Raw genomic sequence first — 23,267 nt, 5'->3', positions numbered from 1 at the left:
GGTAGCAAGTATTCAATCAAATATTTAAAGGTACCGGGTAAGATGCCCCAACACTACCTTTATAAAAATAATAATCTGGAGTTGCATACTACAGCAAGAACACCTGGAACTTGTGTTTTATGGAAAATGGTGAGTTTTAAGCAAACTACAAAACAACTCACTTTATGCATTATTATTTGAGAAACAACGCGAAGTATACAAATTATAATACTCGGTTATCACTTATCAGACATCACAAAATAAAAATTAGTTAGAGCTTGTAAAAGAGACGGAAGGAAAACTCTTCATAGTCGAGAGCAATCTATTTCATAGCTACTTATATACTAGCAGTACTTATTAGTTATCTAAACCATGTGCTCAAGAGTCTGATAAACATGGGAAGAGAGGCTGTGAAACTAAGAAGCAGCAGTCAAGGGAGGTCGATGAGACGGTGCACCAAAGAAGTTCTGGGCTGGTGCTGAATTCTCATGTTGTATACCAAATTGCCTACTCAGTTCATCGTCCTCACCCTCATTCTCATATTCTTCACCAGCATCCCACATGAATCGAGCATAAGAGCCCAGTACGTAGCTGCAATAATACCCGTTCGTCACGTTAGGAGTCAAAATAAAACATGTCATCCTAAGGTTAGCAGGGTCAATCTGTTGAAATATGTGACCTTCGCTATTAGACAGATGTTATTTTTATTTATTTAGTTATGTCTTTCAACACACCCCTCACAAGTGGCATGTTCTTTTCATGAACCAAACATGTGAAAATTCTTTTTGATAATGGATGAGACTCGATTTCCAGAGCTCTTGCTTGCTTTGATATCATGCTGATTAGGTTCAAAGTCCAAATCTTTTAATATGATATCAAAGCATGCAAAAGTCTTGAGATCAAATTTCACCATCACTTACACGTGTTTGGCCATGAATAACAAATCAAACCCACACGGAAGGGACGTGCTAAAAATATAATTAAGTAAATAAAAGTATGGGCAAATGGACCACCAAGATATTTTTGAGAGAGAGGACAAATAGCTCCAAAAAAAGTGGCCCATCTGGTAGAGAGCCCATTCATTCAGGCTGGAATCAATTGGAGGTTCCATCAATCATAAACATGATAACAATGCCCAGAAAGTGACATATATAACAATCTTTATCCCACTGAATATTTCAAATCTTATAAAGGAAATGCAAAGCATATGCATACCAGTCATTAGGGTCAGATTTCACAGCTCGATCAAAGTAAGTGTGGGCACGAGCAGCGTCTTTCTGAGTTTGCCATATCAGTTCAGCGTACAGAGACAACGCATTACCATCATTCGGGTTTGCTAAAATCGCTCTTCCGCAGTATTCCTCAGCTTTTTCTAAATCAGCTTTAACCTGTTTGCATCAATAATTGGCATCCCACGAATCAATAAATCAGTGTAGTAGTAAAAAATGAATCAATTAAACAACTCAAAACAAAATTAGGCGGATGGAGCTGTTTTGAACCTATCAAGTCAAAATTCTGGATCTGACTTTATAAAAGGCAGAGGAAATTTCATCTAGAATTTTTTTACCTCTTTCAAGAATCTGGCGTAATTGGCCAGAAGGAGACCATTTCCTGGGTGGGCTTCGATCATTTTCTGGTAATAGGCATCTATACTATCAGGTCCATGCCAACTATTTGAATCATGAGAATCAGACCCATCTCCTCCATGCGACCCTCCGCCACCGCAAACTTTACCTCCTCCTCCTCCTCCACCTACACCACCCGCCACCAGAGACTGCAACACCCTCCCTTTCTCCTCAACCGCCACACTAGCCTCCTCCTCCGCATTCCCCAAACCAGAATTCGACAACAACCTCCTCACCTCCGTCGAACCCACTTCGTTATTCTTTAGCTTCAGAGTCTTCGCCTCTCTTTTTGTTCCGTTTTTGTTCTTTTTCGGAACAGCTGGATCTCGTGGGTCCAACTCGCACATACACCTATTAGGTGCATGTTTTGTCGGAGACGTATGTTTCGCCGGAGTTTCATCCGGACCAAACGACGTCGACATTAACACAGATCGTGTCCTGTTCAATTGCTGGGTCGTTATGGGTAATAAATCGGATTCCGGCGACGACCCACATGATTTCGGTTTCCATGAATTAAGTAAAGGGGTTGATGAGCTTCTCAATAACATCTTATTCGTCGGATCAATTTGCAGATCGGTCTATCTGATTCAGAAGCAAAAGGCGAGTAACCTCCGCTGCCCTCCTTTGGGGGAGAGAGTGTGAAGTTGTTGGCACAATGGATTGAATGGTTTTATAGAAGCAAAATAATCGCTGATAAGAGTAAATCTAAAACCGTTGATTGGACAAATAAAGTGGAAACGACTTAAAGTCTAGATTAATACTATAAATCTGCATGTTGAATATTTTAAGACGTGTAAATCAACGGTTCTAAATAAGCTCCCTAAGCCAACCATACTGCCGTGGGCCAAGTTCCAAATATGATTGAGCCTCTACGTGGTGACCCCACGATGGAAACTTACATAAATCTATCTTTTCTAGGTTATTCATCGACATGATTGAAACATTCCTTTGTTTTATTACTCCCTCCGTCCCATTTTATGTGACACCATTTCCTTTTTGATCAATCCAAAAAAAAAAGTATCAATTTTCCTAATATGGTAAGTATTTAAAGTACAATTCATCTTTTATCCTTGTTGATCTCATTTAATTTTAAAATAATACTTCAATACATTTATGAGGAGAGAGAAAAGTGAGTCTACTTTTTAAAGGCTAATTTGGTAAACATTTCAAAGTCTTTATTTATTTCTTAAATTCCGTGTCCGATCAAATGTTGCCACATAAAATGGGACGGAGGGAATATTAAAAATAGTTATCTCATATTAATTTGTCCATTATATTAAATAAAAATATATGCATATACTATTTAGACACTTAAGCACTATATGTTATACACATAATCAGATAGTCCAAATATATTGGTCAATTATTTTCACTCCCACGATCACTTGACAGTAGACTATGTAAAAATTAGCATTCGTTTTCACTCTCAAGATCACTTGATTAGTAAAAATTAGCCCGAATGGTCAATTTTGGGACCGGTTTAAAATGTAATCGTGAGATATAAACTTCTTAAGGAAAAAATAATACTATATGAATAAGAAAACTGTCCCTAACTTAAACACTAACAACTTCATAAAACTTTGATAGAGTTTAAATTCTATTTATGGGTTCAGTTCAGACTTTTTTCAAATTAATAGAGTTTAAATTCTATTTATGGGTTCAGTTCAGACTTTGATAGAGTTTAAATTAATGGATCGTGTTTAATCTTTCACACTTGAAGGGCAAAAATTTGTATAATTTCAAATTTCATGGCATTCAAATTTTTGGAACTAAGTTCTACAAATTTGTTGTCCTTAAGCTTCATGAATGATTCATATTGTTCAAAATCTTTTTTAGTCAAATTTCAAAGATACATGGAATTCAAACTTCACAATTAAATTGTGAAAGTTAGTTGGGAGTTCTAAACCAAACTTTTATCAATTCAAAGTTGAAACTCCAGGTTCATGGGAATTCAAGGTAATAAATGTTCAAAAACTCAAATAACGTTTCCCTATAGTTTTCCCGCGTTTAAACTTGACGTATTTTTGCCATTAGTATCCTCACGTTAAAAAGTAGTTAAGATACTGAATTATTTTCCAACACTTCCACAAAAAAGGACTTTCAAAAATGGTGTTCACTATTGAGAATCTACGGCCCAGAAAGGTCGATAATTGAATAACATATGCAATTGCTCCATCTTTATATTACACACTCGGGACTAACTAGTTGTAGTAACCTTTTTTTTGGTACAAGAAATTGTAACTATTCCATTGCAATTTAAGTTTCTAAACACACATCTGTGTAGGTTGGGTTATCAGTTACTAATGAGAAATGTTCATACTGTTAAATAACACACCAAATCAAAAGGAAGTCGACGAGAGATATTTTGGGACAGTGTGGCTCCACCTTTCTCAAATGATTGAATCTTCCTAGCAGCTGGAACATAATTGCAAATTGACACAGATTATTTTTGCATGTTGAAAACGAGTTGAACAAACAGTTTCTCCTCATTTCCTTCTTTAAGTTTCCACATACCGACGTCGAAACACTTCAAATCCATGGAATTTTACACAGGTTGAACATTTCAAAGACTCAGGATCCCTCAACTATTCTACCAAAGATTCCATCTGAATATAACTGAGGACTATTTTGGGGTTTGATGGCACATCTAATGCACGAATAACACGATACTAAAGTGAAGTTAAAAGAGGTCCTTGTTGACAATGATTCAACATAACCATTAACCAAACACGTTATAATAGAGACAATCAAAAGTGTTATTACCAGACTTCTAGTCGGTTCGTTCCTATGTTTGCTAGCCAGTCAACAATAATGCAATGGAATGCCAGATAAAGGGGGACCAGCTGCCCTGTCTTTAACTGCAAGGATAAATATACCAATCTCCTCTTTTCTGGTACCAGAGGAAGATGGTCCTGCTTTTAACGTATAGATACAAGTTTTAAGCAACTTCCAGCATTGCGAGTTTCCAGTTCCATTCATACCCCCATAGCGAGAGTTCAAATGAATATGCTCAAGATGAAAGTAGGCAAATTATGCTCTTTCACGAGCAAATCTACAATCTAATACAGTAGTAGAAGGAACACAAATGAACTGTCTATCACTTGATAGATGCCCTTGAAATAAACCACAATTACCGCTTTCTCACAAAACTATGTTTTTCAATACTGTCATAGTTCCAACCCCAAAGCTATTTATGCCATAGCCCGAGGACTCTAGTCTGAACTTAAAAACACATATTATGCTTAGCTCATCAAGTTTTTCTTAAATTTCCATTCACTCACATAAGGAAAAGCAACAGAAAAGAGAACAACTATTATTGATGCATAGAGTTATTTATTATTTCATTTATAATAACTGGCATAGAGATATTAACCAGCCGTAATGAAAAGTTTCAAAGCAACTCCGGGACATCTTGCATCCCAGCTGATTTTCTTGTTTGTTGGTATTTATGATCTTGTTAAGCAAGACTTATTTGAATACGAGTACTAAACCACGTTACTCATAAACAAGGAAGATATGCAAATCTTCAATCAACAGTTCAGGTAGAACAAAAATAGCTCCCGCGAGAATAGAAATTACACACCACATTCACCAACGAAAAGACACTATTAGTTGCTTCAGCTCATTAAATCTCAATTGCTCCAATTTCTTCTTTCACAAATAAAACAATATGTTCTACCCAAAGATATGCGGTACAAATCTACATTTCCCTTCACAAGGATGAAAGCCACTACCACATGATTTTCCAATCTCATACCATGCAGATACACTGAAGGTATTAATCTTGACTTACTTGATCAGCATCAAGTTTAAGAAGGCAAGGAAAGAGAACGAAGCTTGTGATCTTCAGAAATTCAGATACATGAGTATTTGTAGAACTGATACTTTCAAAACTTCCCCAAGGGAACTACTTTAAAACATGTTAAGTCCAATAGCTCTGGTATTAGATAGCAATAACGTACTAATTATTTAGGTTTTCTTTTTCAATTCACAACACACACCACGAGGGGGAGAGAGAGAGAGAAGAAAAGAGCACTGCATTTCCCAAGATGAGAGAATATAAGGAGCACTGCAATAGACTCTAATCCCATATAATTGTACAGAAGTTTTTACTCTTAAGGCTCTAAAAGAGTAAGATCACAGCATGAATGAACTAATGCTAGCTGGGCTAACAAGGAGCTCTAAACTACCTTTAAGTGAAGTATACAGAAGAATCTCCATTCTTTCAGTAACTCTAAACAACTTTAGACACTAAATTTCTCCTCTTTTTCCTTTTTCCCTTTTGCTCCCCATGCTTTACACTGTCGCGTACGACAGCATCAGGAGTTAATTGTACAGGACAACATAAAACTTCTTACAATTTTATCTTCTAAATCGAGAACCCTTCTTCAGTCTGCCATCGTTCTTCCCATCCCACACAGAATACCAGAAGAAAAGTGACATCCAAAATAAGACAGCAAAAAATATCCGCAAGGTGTCTTGTGCTTTGGAAAAAGATGGCATGATACCTGGTTAAGAAATTTAAACATTTGTCAGGGATCCTAAACAATATGAGCACTGTTACCGCATATGCTCTAGGAAAAAGACTTTCATAAGTTTGAGAAGAAGAGTAAACAATGTCAAAGTTACTGACATGCTCAATCAACATAACTTCCCAGATTATCACTAAAGTCTGATGCATCTTGACCATCAGCATCTCATATTATCAATTATAAATAATGCAAGAGGGGAATACCTTTAGTACAGAAATAGAGCACAAACCAGCTCCATCATCAGACCAAAAATAATAGCACAGCAAACAAGGTATGCTAAGCCATTAAATTAATAACAGAATGAAATTTCAGGCGAACATGAAACTTAACTATTTTTTCTCTGGCAATTGCTAATCCTGAAGAATTCTCATCATGGGAACATGTCCTTACCGTGGATAAAACAGCTGCCTGATATCTTTACCTGAATCTCCACCCCCACCCCACACACAAAAAAAAGGAGGAAGAAGAAGAAGAAGAAGAAGAAAAGAAGAACAATAAAAGGATGTAAAAATATTTGATTCAGGTTATCGAGCAAGTGACCCAAATCATTTATTGGACAATTACTGAATTTATACGCTGCGAATGAAACATTATAACTATATGGTGGTGGTTGTTTGGCCTCTCAATGCCTAAACTCTGTTAATAATGCCAACTGATCATTTCACAAACGGTTAAAGGGAATCCAAAAATAAAAGTGCACTGGCCATAATTTATTAATCACAATAGTACTCAACTCATTCCCACCAATAACCTCCAAGTTATGATGTATGTATTGTCTTTGTCATCCACATTTTTAGTTTTCTCTGATGGTTAGCCTCCAAATATCCATGTAGTTTGCAGACCAAACATTTGGTTATCCATTTCGCAGATCATTTGCTATACTGTATCCAGGAATGCCTTAGAGCTATGTTAAATGGACATGGGTGGGAATGATTTATCACTTAACACTTAGGGTTAGGGGCACGGAAAGAAGTACGGGGGTGCTGGATACGGCAATCAAACATACAAAAATTAATTGAAAAGACATTGAACCAAAATAAGTATATCCAAATTCTATAAACACCTAGTATTTTATTCCATAAGCATATCTCAGACAAAAGAAGAATATTCTAATACTTATGCAATTATGTATGTATATATAGAGTATGTAAGTTTGTTTTTACACAACTGAAACCAAAATCCCAAGCAACATATGCTTCTTAGTTCCTGAGCACTCAACACACCCTACGTGAATTGATCAAATCAGGTATATATCAATAGCCACATCCAGAGGGAATCATATAACTATAATACCCTAAGCCAAGGTGCATCAGACTCGAACACACTTTTCAGGCTTGTTCCACAGACTCAATCTGAGACTCAAACACACTTTTCAAACTTGTCTGGCCAAATCAGTTGAAACTGATGGTAGTTTTATCTATGAAAAACTTTTCGAAGTGAACAAAGATGCTTACAACTAAAGCAAATCATCGATATACAATTTAAGCTTGTTCATGAAAGTTAATGTTAAAATTGTTTATCTCAATTCCGGATAAATTGCTCCAAATTTTGAGCTTAGCATAATCTCCCTTTGTTCTTTCATAAGTGATTTCGAATAACTTCAAAGTTAGATATTACACACTTTTACAAGGCATTGGTAATAAATCAATCTAATTGCTAACAGATATAACATGATAACAAAAAGTGAGCTATGAATACCTGGAGACGATGATGAGTCTTCTTCATTATTAGGTGGTTCGGTCTGTGGAGGTGAAGGTGGACCAGCACTGGTAGCCCGGCAGCGAGCGGATGACGTATTAGGATAAGAATACGAGTAGGTTATTGAGCTTTGTAGATTTAGCATAAAAGAAGAGAACCGAAGGATAGAGGAGGAGGAGGTGGTAGCGGTGGAGGGCGAATACCGGCGCGGCGGCGTTACGGAATTAGCGGCGGAGGTGGAAAAATTTAGCGGTGAACGGTGAATGTTACGGAGAGAGAGCCACGATTTCATTTTAGTGATTTTGTTAGAGGAATTTTGAAAAGGAAAAATCATTTGCAATCAAAAGTAGGCAATCGGACTAATTTATGACACGTCTTCTTAATTTTTCCCGACTGTGACTAATTTTCCTTTTTCATTTATTTCTTTTTGTTGTTTCTCTTTTTATCTATGTTTGTTTTTTTATTAAAATTTTTTTTTGTTACATATCTAGATTTTGGAAATTCTCGAAACCTCTTGAATTTGACATCATTTATTAGGTGCATATTTGAATTAGTATTATTTTTAGTTCTTAATTACTCAAAAAACGCTTGGTAGTTCTTTTTGATGAAAAATATATATATATATTTGACCAAAAGAAAAAAAAAAAATACATATAGTAATTGTACATCTCTCCTCTCTCTCTCTTTCTACTGCACCGACGTTCTGCTTCTTCTTCTTCTTCTTCACTGATCAGCGCCGGTCAGCGAACAGCCGCGAAAACCAGCCGGCAACCGGGCGCCGCCTCCGATCCGTGCTCCTAGCCAGCAAGCGAAGGCTGCGCCGGCCAGAAGCATCGCGAGGACCAGCTCCGACCGGCGAGCTCCTTTCTCTGTGCTCCGTTGTTCCGGCGAGGACGAAAACAACAAACAGGACCTCCAGCTGCTCTGAGCAGCGAGCGGCGAGCACCTAACTCCGGCGAAGGCAAGGCATTCACCGGCGAGACCGACCAGATCTGGCCGGAAAAATCCCAAAGACCACCGAAGCCTCCATCGCCACCGACCAGGTGCTATCTATCCCGTCTCCCTTTCTTTCTTGCTCTGAACCTATTTTCTGGGCCATTTGCAGATTTTGTGATCTTGTCTTCTACATTGAAACCCTTCTTGTTAGGTAAATCACTCGTGCTTGGTAGGTAATCACACCCTACTTGCGATAATTTGAAGAGCATAGGAGTAGATTTTTTTAAGGCTATCTGATTGTGCTTTGTGCAATATAATCTGATTATTTGGAGTGTTTTAAATTATTTTTTGGCTGTTTCTGATAGCATTTTAGCTCAGATCAGGGCTCCATCTTACATATTGCAGATCAGTACTCTCTCGTTTTCTTCTATAGTTCAGATCAGTGATTCAGCTTATAATATAGTTGTGCTTTCGTGTCTTTTGGAGAATACACTATACTTGATCGATTAGTTTAGTTGTTGCTATCTGGCTTTTAGAGTAGTCACCTGTTGCAGAATTGTTTTGAAGTGTACTCTTGTGTAGATTCTACATTAGATTCAACATCTTTCTAGTGGATTTGATAACTGATGGTGGTTTGGAGTCATGTCTTCGGTTGAGGCCGAGGACGAGGGAAAATAGAGGTAAATGGGTTACGGGTTCCCATAAATTGAGGGTAGGATCTTGGAACATAGGTTCGCTGACGGGGAAATCCATAGAGCTAGTGAAAATTCTCAAGAAGAGAAAGATAAATATAGCTTGTGTCCAAGAGACTAGATGGGTAGGTTCCAAAGCTCGGGATGTCGACGGGTTTAAGTTGTGGTACTCAGGAGGTTCTAGAGATAGAAATGGAGTGGGTATTTTAGTAGACGGGGATTTGAGGGAGCAAGTGGTGGAGGTTAGGAGGATCAATGATAGGTTGATGTTGATTAAGCTAGTCGTTGGAGGCTGTACTTTGAGTGTTATTAGTGTGTATGCACCTCAAGTGGGCTTGGGCGAGGAGGCCAAAAAGCTCTTTTATGAGGATTTGGATGAGGTAGTTAGAGGTATACCGATCACCAAGAAAATTGTCATTGGTGGAGATTTTAATGGTCATATCGGGGCAACTTCTAATGGCTTTGATGATGTTCATGGAGGCTTTGGTTTTGGGGAGAGAAATGGGGGTGGAACTTCGCTTCTGGATTTCGCTAAGGCATTTGAGTTGGTGATTTCTAACTCATGCTTTCCGAAGAAGGAGAACCACATGGTTACCTTTCGTAGCTCGGTAGCTAAGACTCAGATAGATTACTTACTCCTTATGAAGGGTGATAGAGGCCTCTTTAAGGACTGCAAGGTTATCCCAAGTGAAAATCTTACTACCCAACACAAGCTTTTGGTGATGGACCTGGCAATTAAGAGGGATATGAGGAAGAAGATTGTATCTGATCGACCGAGGATTAAGTGGGGTGGCTTGACCCCTGACCTTTCTCGGGAGATGGGTGAGAAGTTGAGTGAGATGGGGGCTTGGAGTGGTAGTGGGGATGCGGACACCATGTGGAATAAAATAGCTAGTTGCATTAGAGAAGTTGCTTCAAAGGTGTTGGGGGTATCAAGGGGTAAAGGTGGAGGCCATAAAGGAGATTGGTGGTGGAATGAGGAAGTCCAAGGCAAAGTGGAAGCGAAGAAGGCCGCATACACAAAGTTGGTGGAGCGCGTAGACGAGGAAGAGAAGCGGACGCTTAAGAAAGTTTATAAGACGACAAAGACAGAAGCTAAGTTAGCAGTTACGAAGGCTAAGATGGCAGCTTTCGAACGCTTGTATGTCGAGCTGGGGGACAAAAGGGGGGAGAAGAAATTGTATAGGCTCGCAAAAGCAAGAGAGATGAAGGCTCGCGACTTGGACCAGGTGAAGTGTTCAAGGATGAGGAAGGCAAAGTATTGGTAGATGAGACCTCTATCAAGCAAAGATGGCGAAGATACTTTCACAAATTTTTAAATGAAAAAAGGGGCGGAGACATTGTGTTGGGTGATTTGGCGCACTCTGAAAGTCTTCGGGACTATAGGTACTGCAGGTGTTTTAGGATCGAGGAGGTTATACGTGCTATGAGTAGGATGAGTAGGGGAAAAGCAACCGGACCCGATGAGATTCCGGTGGATTTTTGGAAGAACACGGACAAGGCAGGTATAGAGTGGTTGACTGGGCTGTTTAATGTTATTTTCAAGACAGCAAAGATGCCTGATGAATGGAGGTGGAGTACAATGGTTCCGTTGTATAAAAACAAGGGTGATATCCAGGACTGTAACAACTACAGGGTATCAAATTACTAAGCCATACTATGAAGATTTGGGAGAGAGTGGTGGAGATGAGGGTGAGAAGAGGGGTATCCATTTCTGAGAATCAGTTTGGATTCATGCCGGGACGGTCGACTACCAAAGCCATTCATCTTATGCGAAGACTGGTAGAAAAATATAGAGAAAGGAAGAGAGACCTACATATGGTGTTCATTGACCTTGAAAAGGCCTATGACAAAGTACCGAGGAATGTCCTCTGGAGGTGCTTGGAGGCTAAAGGTGTCCCGATGATTTATATTAGGGCGATAAAGGACATGTACGGTGGAGCCAAGACTCGGGTTAGAACGGTTGGAGGTGACTCGGAACATTTCCCAGTTGAGATGGGGCTGCACCAAGGATCAGTCCTTAGCCCATTTCTATTTGCTTTAGTGATGGATGAGTTGACGCGGTCTATTCAGGAGAGGGTCCCATGGTGTATGTTATTTGCGGATGACATAGTACTGATTGATAAGACGCGGGACAGAGTTAGTGCGAGGTTGGAGGTGTGGAGACAAACGCTGGAGTCCAAAGGGTTCAGGTTGAGTAGGACCAAAACAGAATATTTGGGGTGCAAATTCAGTGATGCGTTAGATGAGGCAGATGTGGATGTGAGACTAGCCACACAGATCATCCCCAAGAAAGAAAAGTTTAAGTATCTTGGGTCTGTAATTCAAGGGAGTGGCGACATCGATGATGATGTCACACATCGCATTGGGGTTGCTTGGATGAAATGGAGGCTTGCCTCTGGAGTCTTGTGTGATAAGAAAATTCCACCTAGACTTAAAGGTAAGTTTTACAGAATGGTAGTTAGACCGGCCTTGTTGTATGGAGCGGAGTGTTGGCCAGTCAAGAACTCACATGTCCAGAAAATTCATGTTGCGGAGATGAGGATGTTGAGATGGATGTGTGGGCACACTAGGAGTGATAAGATTATAAATGAAGTTATCCGGGAGAAGGTAGGAGTGGCCTCTGTGGTGGACAAGCTGAGGGAAGCGAGATTGAAATGGTTTGGACATGTGAAGAGACGATGCGCAGACGCCCCAGTGAGGAGGTGTGAGGGGCTGGTTGTAGATAGTACGCGGAGGGGTAGATGTAGGCCTAAGAAGTATTGGGGAGAGGTGATTAGACAAGACTTGGCTCAGCTTCGCATTACCGAAGACATGACTCTAGATAGAAAGGAGTGGAGGTCGCGTATTAAGGTTGAAGGTTAGTAGGGCTAGCGTGTTGTCCTCCCTTGAGAGGGTATGGGTTGTTAGTGTTTGTAGTAGTCCTAGCCTTGCACTTGCAGGTCCTGTCTGTGTTACCTACAACCTTTTGTTGTTTACTGCGTTTCACTTATCGCATTGTTCTTTGGATGTTACTGTCTCCTTTGTTGATTATATACTTTCTTTCTTATTGGATTTTATGTTTTATACATTGTTTTCCTCGCCTTTTACTTGGATTTGATGTACTTGAGCTGAGGGTCTCTCGGAAACAGCCTCTCTACCTCTACGAGGTAGTGGCAATGTCTGCGTACACTCTACCCTCCCCAGACCCCACCTAGTGGGATTTCACTGGGTATGTTGTTGTTGTTGTATTTTTAGCCAAATCTAATACGTAAAACACTTGACTAACTTTATTATTTTTCAATTTTCATGTTGATGTTGTATTTAAATATATTTAAATATGAATATATATATATTTTTTAAATCTTACAAAAAATATAATCAAACAATATTTAAATATGAAAATTATTTCGCCTCGGATGATGACCCAAAAATCTTAATATGAATTTGGAGGGGCAATTCAATAACTAACTTTGTTTCTAACTATTATTTGTAGTCGGACTTAAATATTGGAGTGAAGTGTTAACAATATACTTAAACTATTTTATTTTTGTACGTATTGGCATGTCAAATAGACCTTCCTTAATATATATTTAGCATCCAGTACAAAATGAGCGTTTAATTAAAATTTCTCCTATATAGATATTAGTACTAATAAAATTATTCCTTAATTAAATTAGAGAGTGGAGGATATATCGAGGTTGAAAGAGGTGATCTCTACATGTGCATTTCCAAGAAAGAAGATAATAGTTATCATCAGCTTCTCTTTTAGATGCATCTCTATTCTTCTGAGTCACTAGACTTGCCTTGCATGGCTCACAATTCATGCACTTGTTTACACACCCTGGTGGCCTTGAACCTATCATCTGCCTACCTATATTCACTGTACAACACACAAGTTCAAATATAATACTTATCAGTAACAACACGTAGAAAATAAAGTTGTTTCTAATAGACTCTGAATTCGAGGAAAACAAAAGCATAAGAGGTAACAAGTAGTAATAGAGAAATACGTCAATAATAAAAAAAAAATTACTATACTTCTAATAGGAATACTATACTTCACTGTACAACGCACAAGACTTGAAACTATTTATTAATATGTTTGAATAGTTGAATACTATGGATTAAATTAAATGGTAAATTTTCATCATCTCTTATGAATTTAAATTTTTTCCCTATACATATAATAGAAACAAGAAACAAGTTTTACCATAGAGAAGAAGAAAAATTAAACAAAGTAGTTCACCTGATTGGGAAGGATGCAATGCTAGAGATAGTAAAAGAGCCAATGTAAGTCCAAGTGAGCAGTTCCAGCTTGATAGAGCCATGATAGGTATAATGAACTTTATATTGTCTCTGAATGACAGTAGAAAAAAAAGTTAGCTTAATATTGCAATAGAAGGGATAATGAAAGGGTGGTATTTATGGTGAGACAAGATGGAGAACTGTTTACATAAGAAGGGACAATACTCTGATGCTCAAAAGCTTATGCACCAATCACTTGACATTTCACTTTGAAATTATGCTCATACTCCTAATTTTCAGCATCTTTCTTGGAAATGGTATATGACTATTTGAGCATCCTCTTACACTCAAACTAACTGCTCCACCACTATCTAACTACTACCTCTTTCATTTCCTCTTTTTATCTTGTTATTTTTTCTTGGGAAAAGGGTCTGATATACTCCTCAATTTTGTCATTTGATGTTGATATGCCCCTCGTTATGAAAGTGCCTCATATATATTCTTACTGTTATACAAATGGCTTACATATACCCCATCGTTACAAAATGAGCTCATATATACCCTTCATTTAACGGAAGTGAAAAAATTAGTTTTAAATTTATATTTTTGATTTTAATTTTTCTTAAAAATTATTTAGGGGTATATATGATTCTTCTAGCAAAGTTCAAGATATATTTTAATCTTTTTCATACATAAATTATTTTTTGACTTCTTTTATTATAATTATTTGAGTTTCTTATTCTTATTTTATTTTTTTCTTTCATTCATTGGTGTAAAGAAAAAAATTTAAAACTATTTTTTGTGGCTATATTATAATTTAAAACTATTTTTTTTGTCTATATTGTAATTTAATTTTTGTATTTGAAGAAAAAGATTTGGTCATCTATAATAAGTTTTACAAGAATATTAGTGAAACATAAATAAATTTGACCATCAAAATATAAATCTAAATTACTCATTGAAACAAAAAAAAAGTCAAAAAAAAATATATGTTTGAGGAGGATTAAATATAGTCATATGGGATTATATATATATATATCATACTCTTTTCAGACATTAAATATGTTGGTGGTGGTGGTTAAAACCAAAATTAATAATTAATTATATTTTGATTTTCTAAAATACTTTTTCCATTTTCATTTTTACTTGTCCAGTATCGATTTGATATTCTTAAGTTGCAATAAATAAAATAATAATTCTATAATATTATGAATATAATAAATTTAATATTTTTTGAGAAATGTATTTGAAAATAATTATAGTTAATAATAAAAGTAATTTTAGGAACTAATTGATAAAATTTGTCTTGATTTTCAAACTTGACAAATAAAAATGGATATCTATTTTTAATATAGTAAACAAACAAAAGTGCACGGAGAGGGGTTGAAGAATGAAAAAAGTCCCAAATCAACGATTAATGAGACAGATAGTGTCCTTATAAGACTTGAGCAATCCTTCTCCTTTGGAGCTAACTTTTGGAATTGAGTTAAGCTCATATTTCATATTTTTACGTTTAGCACTAGTTTCACCCGATATTGGACAATCCTCCTCTTTTTGAACTCAATGCCATATATTTAAAGGGAGTAGTATGATGCGTTCTATCAGACCTCGTAACTTAATCCCTTGTCGATTCAATGGGTAGATTTTACTACTTCCTAGATTTACAACCAATCTTTGACTATAGACTGTTTAATTAGTTAGTTATTAATCCTTGAACTCATGGACCTATCCCATTGTGCTCAGATACTAGTAATAAATATAGTAAAATTAACTTCATTGTTGATTTCCATTTCTTGTCCATTTACCTCCTAATCCGAAATGAAGAAGTATAAATGTGAAAAGCTGGCAAGGTTTGATGACCTTTACTTTTAATAGGCGTTCGCCATAGAATCTCAAATTCCAATTTAAAGTTTTGATCTTAAATTAGTGTTACGCATAAGTTCACATACTATATTTGCAACCAAAAAAAAAAAAGTTAAAGAGATTATCCTTATCATATGTGAAGATTATATAAGAATAGCTAGTTACTAAATTTATAATATCATGTTTTCGTAAGTTTATTTATAATAAAAAATGAAGATATATGATTTATTTATTTAACTTCTTAAGATATTTTGACACTTATTAAAAACTCAAGCTACATGTTCAAATAAAATTATAACTTCAAATCAACCTAGTTTTAAATCACTAATTCGAAATCATGTTCAGATTTCCCCTTAGTATCGTTATTAAATAGCAACTATTTCACATACAAGACTATACGAGCAGACTTAAAGGACAATTATTAACTGTATTAGCTTTTTTCTGGAAAAGGTTGTGTCATTTTACACCATGAAAGATTCTAAAGGACATATATCTGTTGATTTTGTTGTACAGCAAAGTTTTCACTCAGAAAAACTCAAATATCAAATAGTATGTATAAACATATTCAAACACAATCTCAACTTGCAAATATTTTCTTTAAAATATCAATTAATTCATGTCTAAACACGCCTTTATCAGTACAAAATGTTTCAATTGGCCAGAAGTTAATTAAATTTCATTAGAGAAACTCCATTAGTAACCTCCTACCTTCCCAGTCACGAAGCAAATCAAATTTACATCAGCCTATCTAAGTGTCTGTCACTACTTGACTGTTCATCATTCATCGATAAAATAATCCCTTACTTACAAACATGTCAATCGTACAGTCCTTCCAGCTCCCAAAAATCCATTAGGAAATCTACCATTTCGTGCCATTTTTACATGAGCATTCTTAGTGTCATTCAAACAGAAATATGAGGAGCATTGACTTCTTTAAACTCTCATGCATACTTACAGCAAGCGGGATAGACATGGGCAACAGCTTGTTGCTCCCAAACAAACTATCATATGTAGCATTCCAACTGCAAAGACAAAATTCCTTAGAGGAAGTAAAGACAAAGGATCCATTAACAATCTTAGGCACATAACAGAACATCTAAAATAGCTCGGTTCTCAAAATCTGTTTCGGTGGGAGCAAATGACACCAGGATTTAGAACAATCGGCAAATTCCCACTTATGGCATAAGGTAAGATATGTCTAATTAATGCGAATCTCAGATGCAATTTTCTTTCAAACAAATGTCTGTTAGGGACGGACAGTGGAAATGGACAGCTATTATATTGGTGTAGAAATTTGTGGCCATTAATAGCACAAGGCTCCTGATTAAGTTACAGACCAGAAGGCTCTCCCCCACTTCAATATCAGCTATTTCTCCCCCTTTGGATTCTTCATCCAATTATATACATGTCATCTCTCCCTACACTTCACCCATAGAGCATTTAGTTCTAGCCATGCAAACAGTAAGAACACAGAGATTAATGAAAGGCTCATTCACACTTTTTTTTTACCCCCCCTCAGGAGCTCCCCTGTTTTGCTCCATTGGTGGCTCAAACCCACAACCTTAGGGTTGGAGGTGGAAGGTGCTTACAACTCGAGCTATCCCCCCTCCCTCCCCCCTCCCCTTTGTCAAGGCTCATTCACTCTTGTTTATCATAATATAGAAATATTGGGAGCAAAAAGAACAGTTTCCGATGCAACTCTTGAATTACATATATTCCCTCCACTCAATGTTTTATGGCAAGCAGTCTTACACACACTAAGGCTAATATTTTCCCTTGAAAATTAAGGTATATATCTCAATTGGAAATAAAACAGAAACATAATTACAAAAGTAACACTCTGTGATTGTTAATGACAACAATTTTTTACTGACTGATGTAAAAATGAGGCTGATTGAACTCAAAAATAAAATGGGGAGGACATCCTATTAAGCAAGCTAGAAGATTGGTGAGTGTAATAAAACCTAAAACACAGTTGTCATCAGAAAGATCATGACAACACAAAATTACTTATCTAGTTCCTAAATCCAGTTAAAAGAGTAATCTCAATGCACAAGCAAAACCACATATACATTCCACATTTTCCTTATTTTTCTTTCGGTATGATCATCCTTGAAAAGCTTTATACTTTCAAGCTAAAAATTGGTCACTCTACATGGAAATATTTCAGCTAAGGTCATATGTGCCTTAGATGTGAGTCCTTTGGAATGTGGCATATTACATGCCCACATGGGATTTTGACAAGTTCTAAAAGTATTCTTTACACAGTTTCTGCAGAATAAGATATCGAGGCCGAAGATAGATTGATTAAAGAATATAAATTTCGCTCCTCCATGTACCATTTGCAAAGTTGAAATCAATTCTATACACACAAGTTGGTTGGCCTGTTGCAAAGATCTTATTTCTTTGAAGAGAAAGAGAATATATAACAACATGCTCTACAATTTAGTGATCCAGAGTTGGTCTATGCCTTCAAAAGGGACAACGTTAAAGGCTGGATATGGGCTATCGCAAAATGTGAAGCATTATTTACTATCTGGATCAATAAGGTCGTGAAATCTTTGAATCCTTCCTCAATGGGCAACTTAGCTATTTCTCTTTTTCTTTTTTACCCCTCCCTAGAAGCTCCCACCTTTTTTGATCCCTCGTTAGAGGTGGAGGGTGCTTACACTTGAGCAACCCCATCTTGTCATGGGCAACTTATATGACAAGACCTATGTCGACCCTAAGAAAAGAGGTTAAGTTTAGCAAATTATATAAAAAAAACTGCTCTATGTGCTGTCATGCCAGCAGGTTAGAACACCAAATGGTGAAGATCAGAAACTTCAGTACTTAACACCACCAAATCACCGATACCCAAAACTTACACCTAATCCAAAGAATTTTTCAGATTCCAACCTTTGCATGCATGCCTATCACCTATATTTTATGCCTCTATATCTTCTTTTTTTCGGTCTATAGGTATATGTTATGCCTCTATATCAAAGAGAACGAAAGATTCACAAGAATATAATGCCTCATTTATTCAGTAAGAAGCAAAGCTATTCAATGTCATTTTAAGCCATTCTTTTGAGGTAGTGCAGGGATCTAAGACAAACATCTCACTTTAATTTAGGTTCACGGAGCTGTTGTGGTTGGTTGACAAGCTTCTTGTGTCCTATCCACTGCTCTCTGCTTTGGTTCCAGAGGAATAGTCCTGGCAGAAAATTTGTATATAAAATAATTGTTCATTAGACCTTTAAAAGATGATGATAGGAAACAATCATGTTAAGCCAAATGCCTAAACAGTGTATTGAGTCTAAATAGAACTTATTAGAGATGGGCCTATTATCTTTTATCACTCTCAACGGTGTGACAGAATTTAATCTGGAACATCAACATCACTATGGTTCGGATATTTGAAAATGTAAGTAGTACTTATTCTTGTTCATATCATAGGTTTCTTGAAAAATTCAGGAAAAATACCACACCAGCCCCACCCACCCCAAAAAAATGACTAGAAGAATAAATTTATCAGTAAAACCATATTATTGGTTTCACCATCTAAGATCAAATATCACAAACTTCAATTACTTATATATATGACATGCATTTAACCATTTGTATAAACTAGCAAGTATATTTTCCACAAAAGACCAAGGTACGTCTTAACAACAAAGTTAAGACAAGAAAAAACATGGATGCAAAATGGAGAGTCAAATTTACCATGATTTACAAATTCAGCAGGGTTGTTTGGATTTGCAGTCACATGACCATCATATGTTAGGAGTTGATTACCTGAGACTTACCTACACTTTTGTCCATGCCACACGTGCTGGCTGTTCAAAAGTCCTCCAATAGTTTAGCTTTATGAATCACCTGATATTGATGCTTCTGATCTTTCACTGCTTCGTGAAGAGGACCTTAATTTGGGATTATTATAGCATTCCGAACAACCACTGTTCTGTTGCAAATGATATTTGTTTCTATTAGAATCAACCAAGAACGAAAAAATAAAATAAATAGGGAAAATATTATCTTTAGTTGGACAAAGATAAAAATAATATTAGGTAAACAACTAGCCCACCAAAGCAAGATTGCCTTTGATGTTGTTCATCACATTTACAATTATCAATGATGTTAATGAAGTTCAACTTTCTCTGTAATATTAGACTGTTACCTGCTACACTTGGAAACCATGCAGTGCTATCATTGACTGCTTCTAATCGGACTTGGACTTTAACACATGTATTAAATGCCCCCACCCACTTAGAGCATACGATAGAGGAAAGTGGAACCAAGTGAAATACAAAGACTGGTTCTCACCTTGCATAACGTAATTGTCTGTCAACCTCCTTCTCCGGCAACTCCAACCTAATTTGTATCGATCATCAATCTCTCCAATAATTTTCCATGGCATTTCTGATGCTATACTCTGGTTAAAGATTTCTTCTCTTTCTTTCTTCAGCTTAGTCTCTTTGTTTCCATTCCTTTATTCTATCAAACAGTTTTTTCAGTCCTTATCCACATAACTTCTTGCCTATTTCATACTTTGCTTTTATTAGTTCTATAACAATCATGGAGTAACTTAAGCCTAGAGTAACAACAGTGAGAAAGGTGGTGATAGTGGCAAGGTAAATAAGGCATCATGGTGAGAAGTGCTGCTTCTTTTTTTGGCGGGAGACAAATTCTTCAAAATCAAGGAAATTGCTGATAATTGGTATGAGCTCATACAGAGGAACAATAACTTTATTTCATAAATTCTGCTGACAGATTCAACATTATTGTTTTTTTGCAAATGCTTGAGACTAGCGCTTCAGAAGGTACTGGGAAAATCTGTAGGAGATAGAGGAACTTTGATCAGCTATACTCATACTTCGTCTTCCAAAATTTTAACGCTTATGGTAGATGTAGCAGTATTTTATAAGTGGGGATGATCCCCAAAATTGGGGAAGATGATGGCATTTGTGGGAGGAAGGAGTCTGTCCATTGGAGGTACCAACTCAGAATCAGAAGAAATGGAGTTACTTGCAGGTAGAAGTAATCAAGAGCCAGCTCTTAAGAGACCAGTAATAAATCATATGGAACTCGTCATAAAATATATTTTCATTTTTCAGAGAGATAGGTGATAGATTTGGTGGATTTGTATAACTTGATGAAGAGACCAGTAATAAATCACACATGTGATAGGCAAGAACGTGTGTTCTCTTCACCGGAGTTACAATTCCAAACACCAAGTGTCCTTTAATTTGCAAAGTGTCTCTTAAGGTCCATAACTCGATTCTGTAAACCAGAACTTGTACGTATATTCTCAATTGTTTCTACATCCATTCGTACTTTCTGCCTGAACTAAAATATGTGCCTAGAGATGTTACATGCTCAGTGCTGTACTTAGTTACAGAGAAGACCAGTTAGCATATATGGAACTTCCACTTGGAAAATACATCAGAACTAGAGGTTTCATCTAAAGAGGAATACACTGGCCAAATAACTATTCCAGTGACTAGAACCTCTCTATCAATCACAATGTTCAATTTCTTCATAAGGAAACTAAAAGCATACACAACCTGAAGTTTTTTTCTTGCTTCTAGAAATCCAGATACCAGATTTGTAAACAAACAAGTGATCTAGGTCATCCGTTCTAAGTATACAAGTTTTACCACAAATACTAAATAATTGATTCCTCCGAATAGCGTTCGCCTCAAATGCCTCTCACTAATTCAAAATTGTAAGAAATCGGCACACATTGAGAAACCCTAATTGAGTGAAAAAAAGTAACTAGAAAGCTAAAAGCTGAAGTAATGGAGATAAGATGGAGGAATTACCTGAGATAGAAGAAAGCCACAGCAATCTCTCTCCCAACGTCGATCGCTCCGACACTGCCTTTTGATCGAAACTTTTAGATTGCCTTTTTCACGCTTCACCTGCCGGTTAATATTTTTCTCTTTTCAACTTCATTTTAACTTTCTTTTCGCGCCGGCATTGTTAAATAATTTCATTTTGCTTTTCCGGGTTCGCGCCTAACTTCCTTTCTTTGGCAACTAAAAAATATTCACTTCTTTTTCTTTTTTTTGAAAAAAATCAGCCATTTGATTATAAAAAATTCAAATACAGATTATATTTGGAATTTAAAAAATAGATAAAGCCTTATTTCACTCGTATTATTCGTAAAATTATAACCAAATAAAATTCTAACTTCAAAAAAATTAAATAAATAAATCATTTCTATCACCAAATGCATACCTAAATTATGCCTCGAAATGACTAATGAGAACTGATTTTCCCTTATAAACAATTAACATATGTGAATAAGAAATTTGTAATTAATGCAATTATAATTCTCATGAATTATTGATTCGAGCTCAAGGTGAATGTTGGCATTAACTTTGGACAAATCAGTATTAAATAGCTTGTACAAGAACCTGTCCTTGGCACCAATATGAATTGGGATAAATTGATTGCTATTTCTTCCCTCTTAATCAAAGTGATTTGAGACTTGAAAATGAAAAAAATAAATTGTTGGAAGTGTTGTTACCATTAACCACAAAAGTAAGTTCCAAAATACGCATGATCCAAATTTTATCGAATTTTAATACAGATACCCAACCCAACGTTGGGCCTAAAAATAAACAAACGGAGATTCCAGAAAAATATACTACTAAAGGAGTTCGTAATTTCATGTAAAGAAAACCATTTACAGAAAATATGTTCAGACACAACTATTTACAAATTACAGTGAGGCCTTTAAAGTTTCTTTGGCCTAATTCCTCTGTTTTTTGTTTTGCAAGAAGATGAAGAGGAATTAACCAAAACGAAAATACAAATTGATCAATGGGAGAATCCCATTCTTTGAACCCGATCCTTGAGAATCCCAGTGTACAAAGCCATCCTATTTCCTGGAATCCCCACAATCTCATTCCCACAAGATTTAATTCGACTTTCTGTGAATTTCCTCATTTGTTTTCTTCTGTACTCCTCGCCATTTTTGCTCGAACTTTTCACATCAGCTGCAAATTGAACTTTCTTCTTTTTCTTTCTTGTTTTGTCCTTGTTCTTCCCAGCTAAAAAAACGTGAGATTAAATTAATCCATAAAACCAAGATCAAAAGAATCAGCTCCTGTTTGACCATAAATATGTACCTGAAGATAAACAGGACTTGAGAATCTGCTTATGATCATGTGGGTAGTCGGAAAGATGGGTCGCCGGGAAGTACTTGACCCGGAAAAGATCGAGTAAAATCACGGTGCCGGCAGAGACCGCCATGGCTGTCGCCAATACGAAGCCTTGTGAACCCAACATACTTGACATAGTATAATTGGTTGGTGAGAAATTTTTAGAGCTAGCTAGGAATATTGATTGACTGGTGTAGAATATACTCCAAGAAAAAGTTGACTGATCGAAAAGAATGGCGTCTCAATATTTTATACTATTATAATAAGAAGAAATTAGTGGGTGGGTTAAGGAGTAGTTAGTTAAAGTAATCCCACAGCATAAAGGATTTTGGAGTTGGTGCAACAGATTTTTCAAGTAATTTGAGGTATATATAAAATAATAATAATACTCCACTCTCGATTTCTTTTTATTTAAACTTTCGTAGAAGAGAAGAGAAGAGAAGAGAAGAGAAAAAAGAAGAAAAGATAAAATAATGTAACGGTATTTCTCCAAGTGTTTGATGTAGAATTAAATGAGCTTTTGCTTTCAGCAATGCACTGCACTGCACGTACGGCAGAGAAGTA

At 36.5% G+C, this 23,267-nt stretch overlaps 3 protein-coding genes across 3 annotated transcripts; all 3 read right to left on the bottom strand.

Annotated features, from left to right (window-relative positions):
- Positions 1–146: 146 nt before the first annotated feature.
- Positions 147–2,254, bottom strand: LOC125832469 (uncharacterized). The gene is made up of 3 exons (XM_049511620.1): positions 1,547–2,254; positions 1,195–1,367; positions 147–570 (listed from the first exon to the last, which is right to left on the bottom strand). The coding sequence occupies exons 1-3, from the start codon at positions 2,150–2,152 to the stop codon at positions 396–398; spliced, it is 954 nt and encodes a 317-aa protein (XP_049367577.1). The 5' UTR covers positions 2,153–2,254; the 3' UTR covers positions 147–395.
- A 3,134-nt stretch (positions 2,255–5,388) lies between these two features.
- Positions 5,389–8,168, bottom strand: LOC125832375 (uncharacterized). The gene is made up of 2 exons (XM_049511519.1): positions 7,835–8,168; positions 5,389–6,112 (listed from the first exon to the last, which is right to left on the bottom strand). The coding sequence occupies exons 1-2, from the start codon at positions 8,166–8,168 to the stop codon at positions 5,967–5,969; spliced, it is 480 nt and encodes a 159-aa protein (XP_049367476.1). The 3' UTR covers positions 5,389–5,966.
- Positions 8,169–22,182: 14,014 nt separating this feature from the next.
- Positions 22,183–22,958, bottom strand: LOC125832368 (uncharacterized). Its single transcript, XM_049511512.1, has 2 exons — positions 22,671–22,958; positions 22,183–22,592 (listed from the first exon to the last, which is right to left on the bottom strand). Exons 1-2 carry the CDS (start codon positions 22,837–22,839, stop codon positions 22,360–22,362), a joined length of 402 nt encoding a protein of 133 aa, XP_049367469.1. The 5' UTR covers positions 22,840–22,958; the 3' UTR covers positions 22,183–22,359.
- Positions 22,959–23,267: the final 309 nt, after the last annotated feature.

The sequence above is a fragment of the Solanum verrucosum genome, unplaced genomic scaffold (assembly GCF_900185275.1).
Source record: "Solanum verrucosum unplaced genomic scaffold, falcon-dt-bn FXZP01000009.1, whole genome shotgun sequence".
Lineage (NCBI taxonomy): Eukaryota > Viridiplantae > Streptophyta > Magnoliopsida > Solanales > Solanaceae > Solanum > Solanum verrucosum.
The sequence above is the reverse complement of the archived record's forward strand: the minus strand, read 5'-3'. Positions and strand labels throughout refer to the sequence as shown.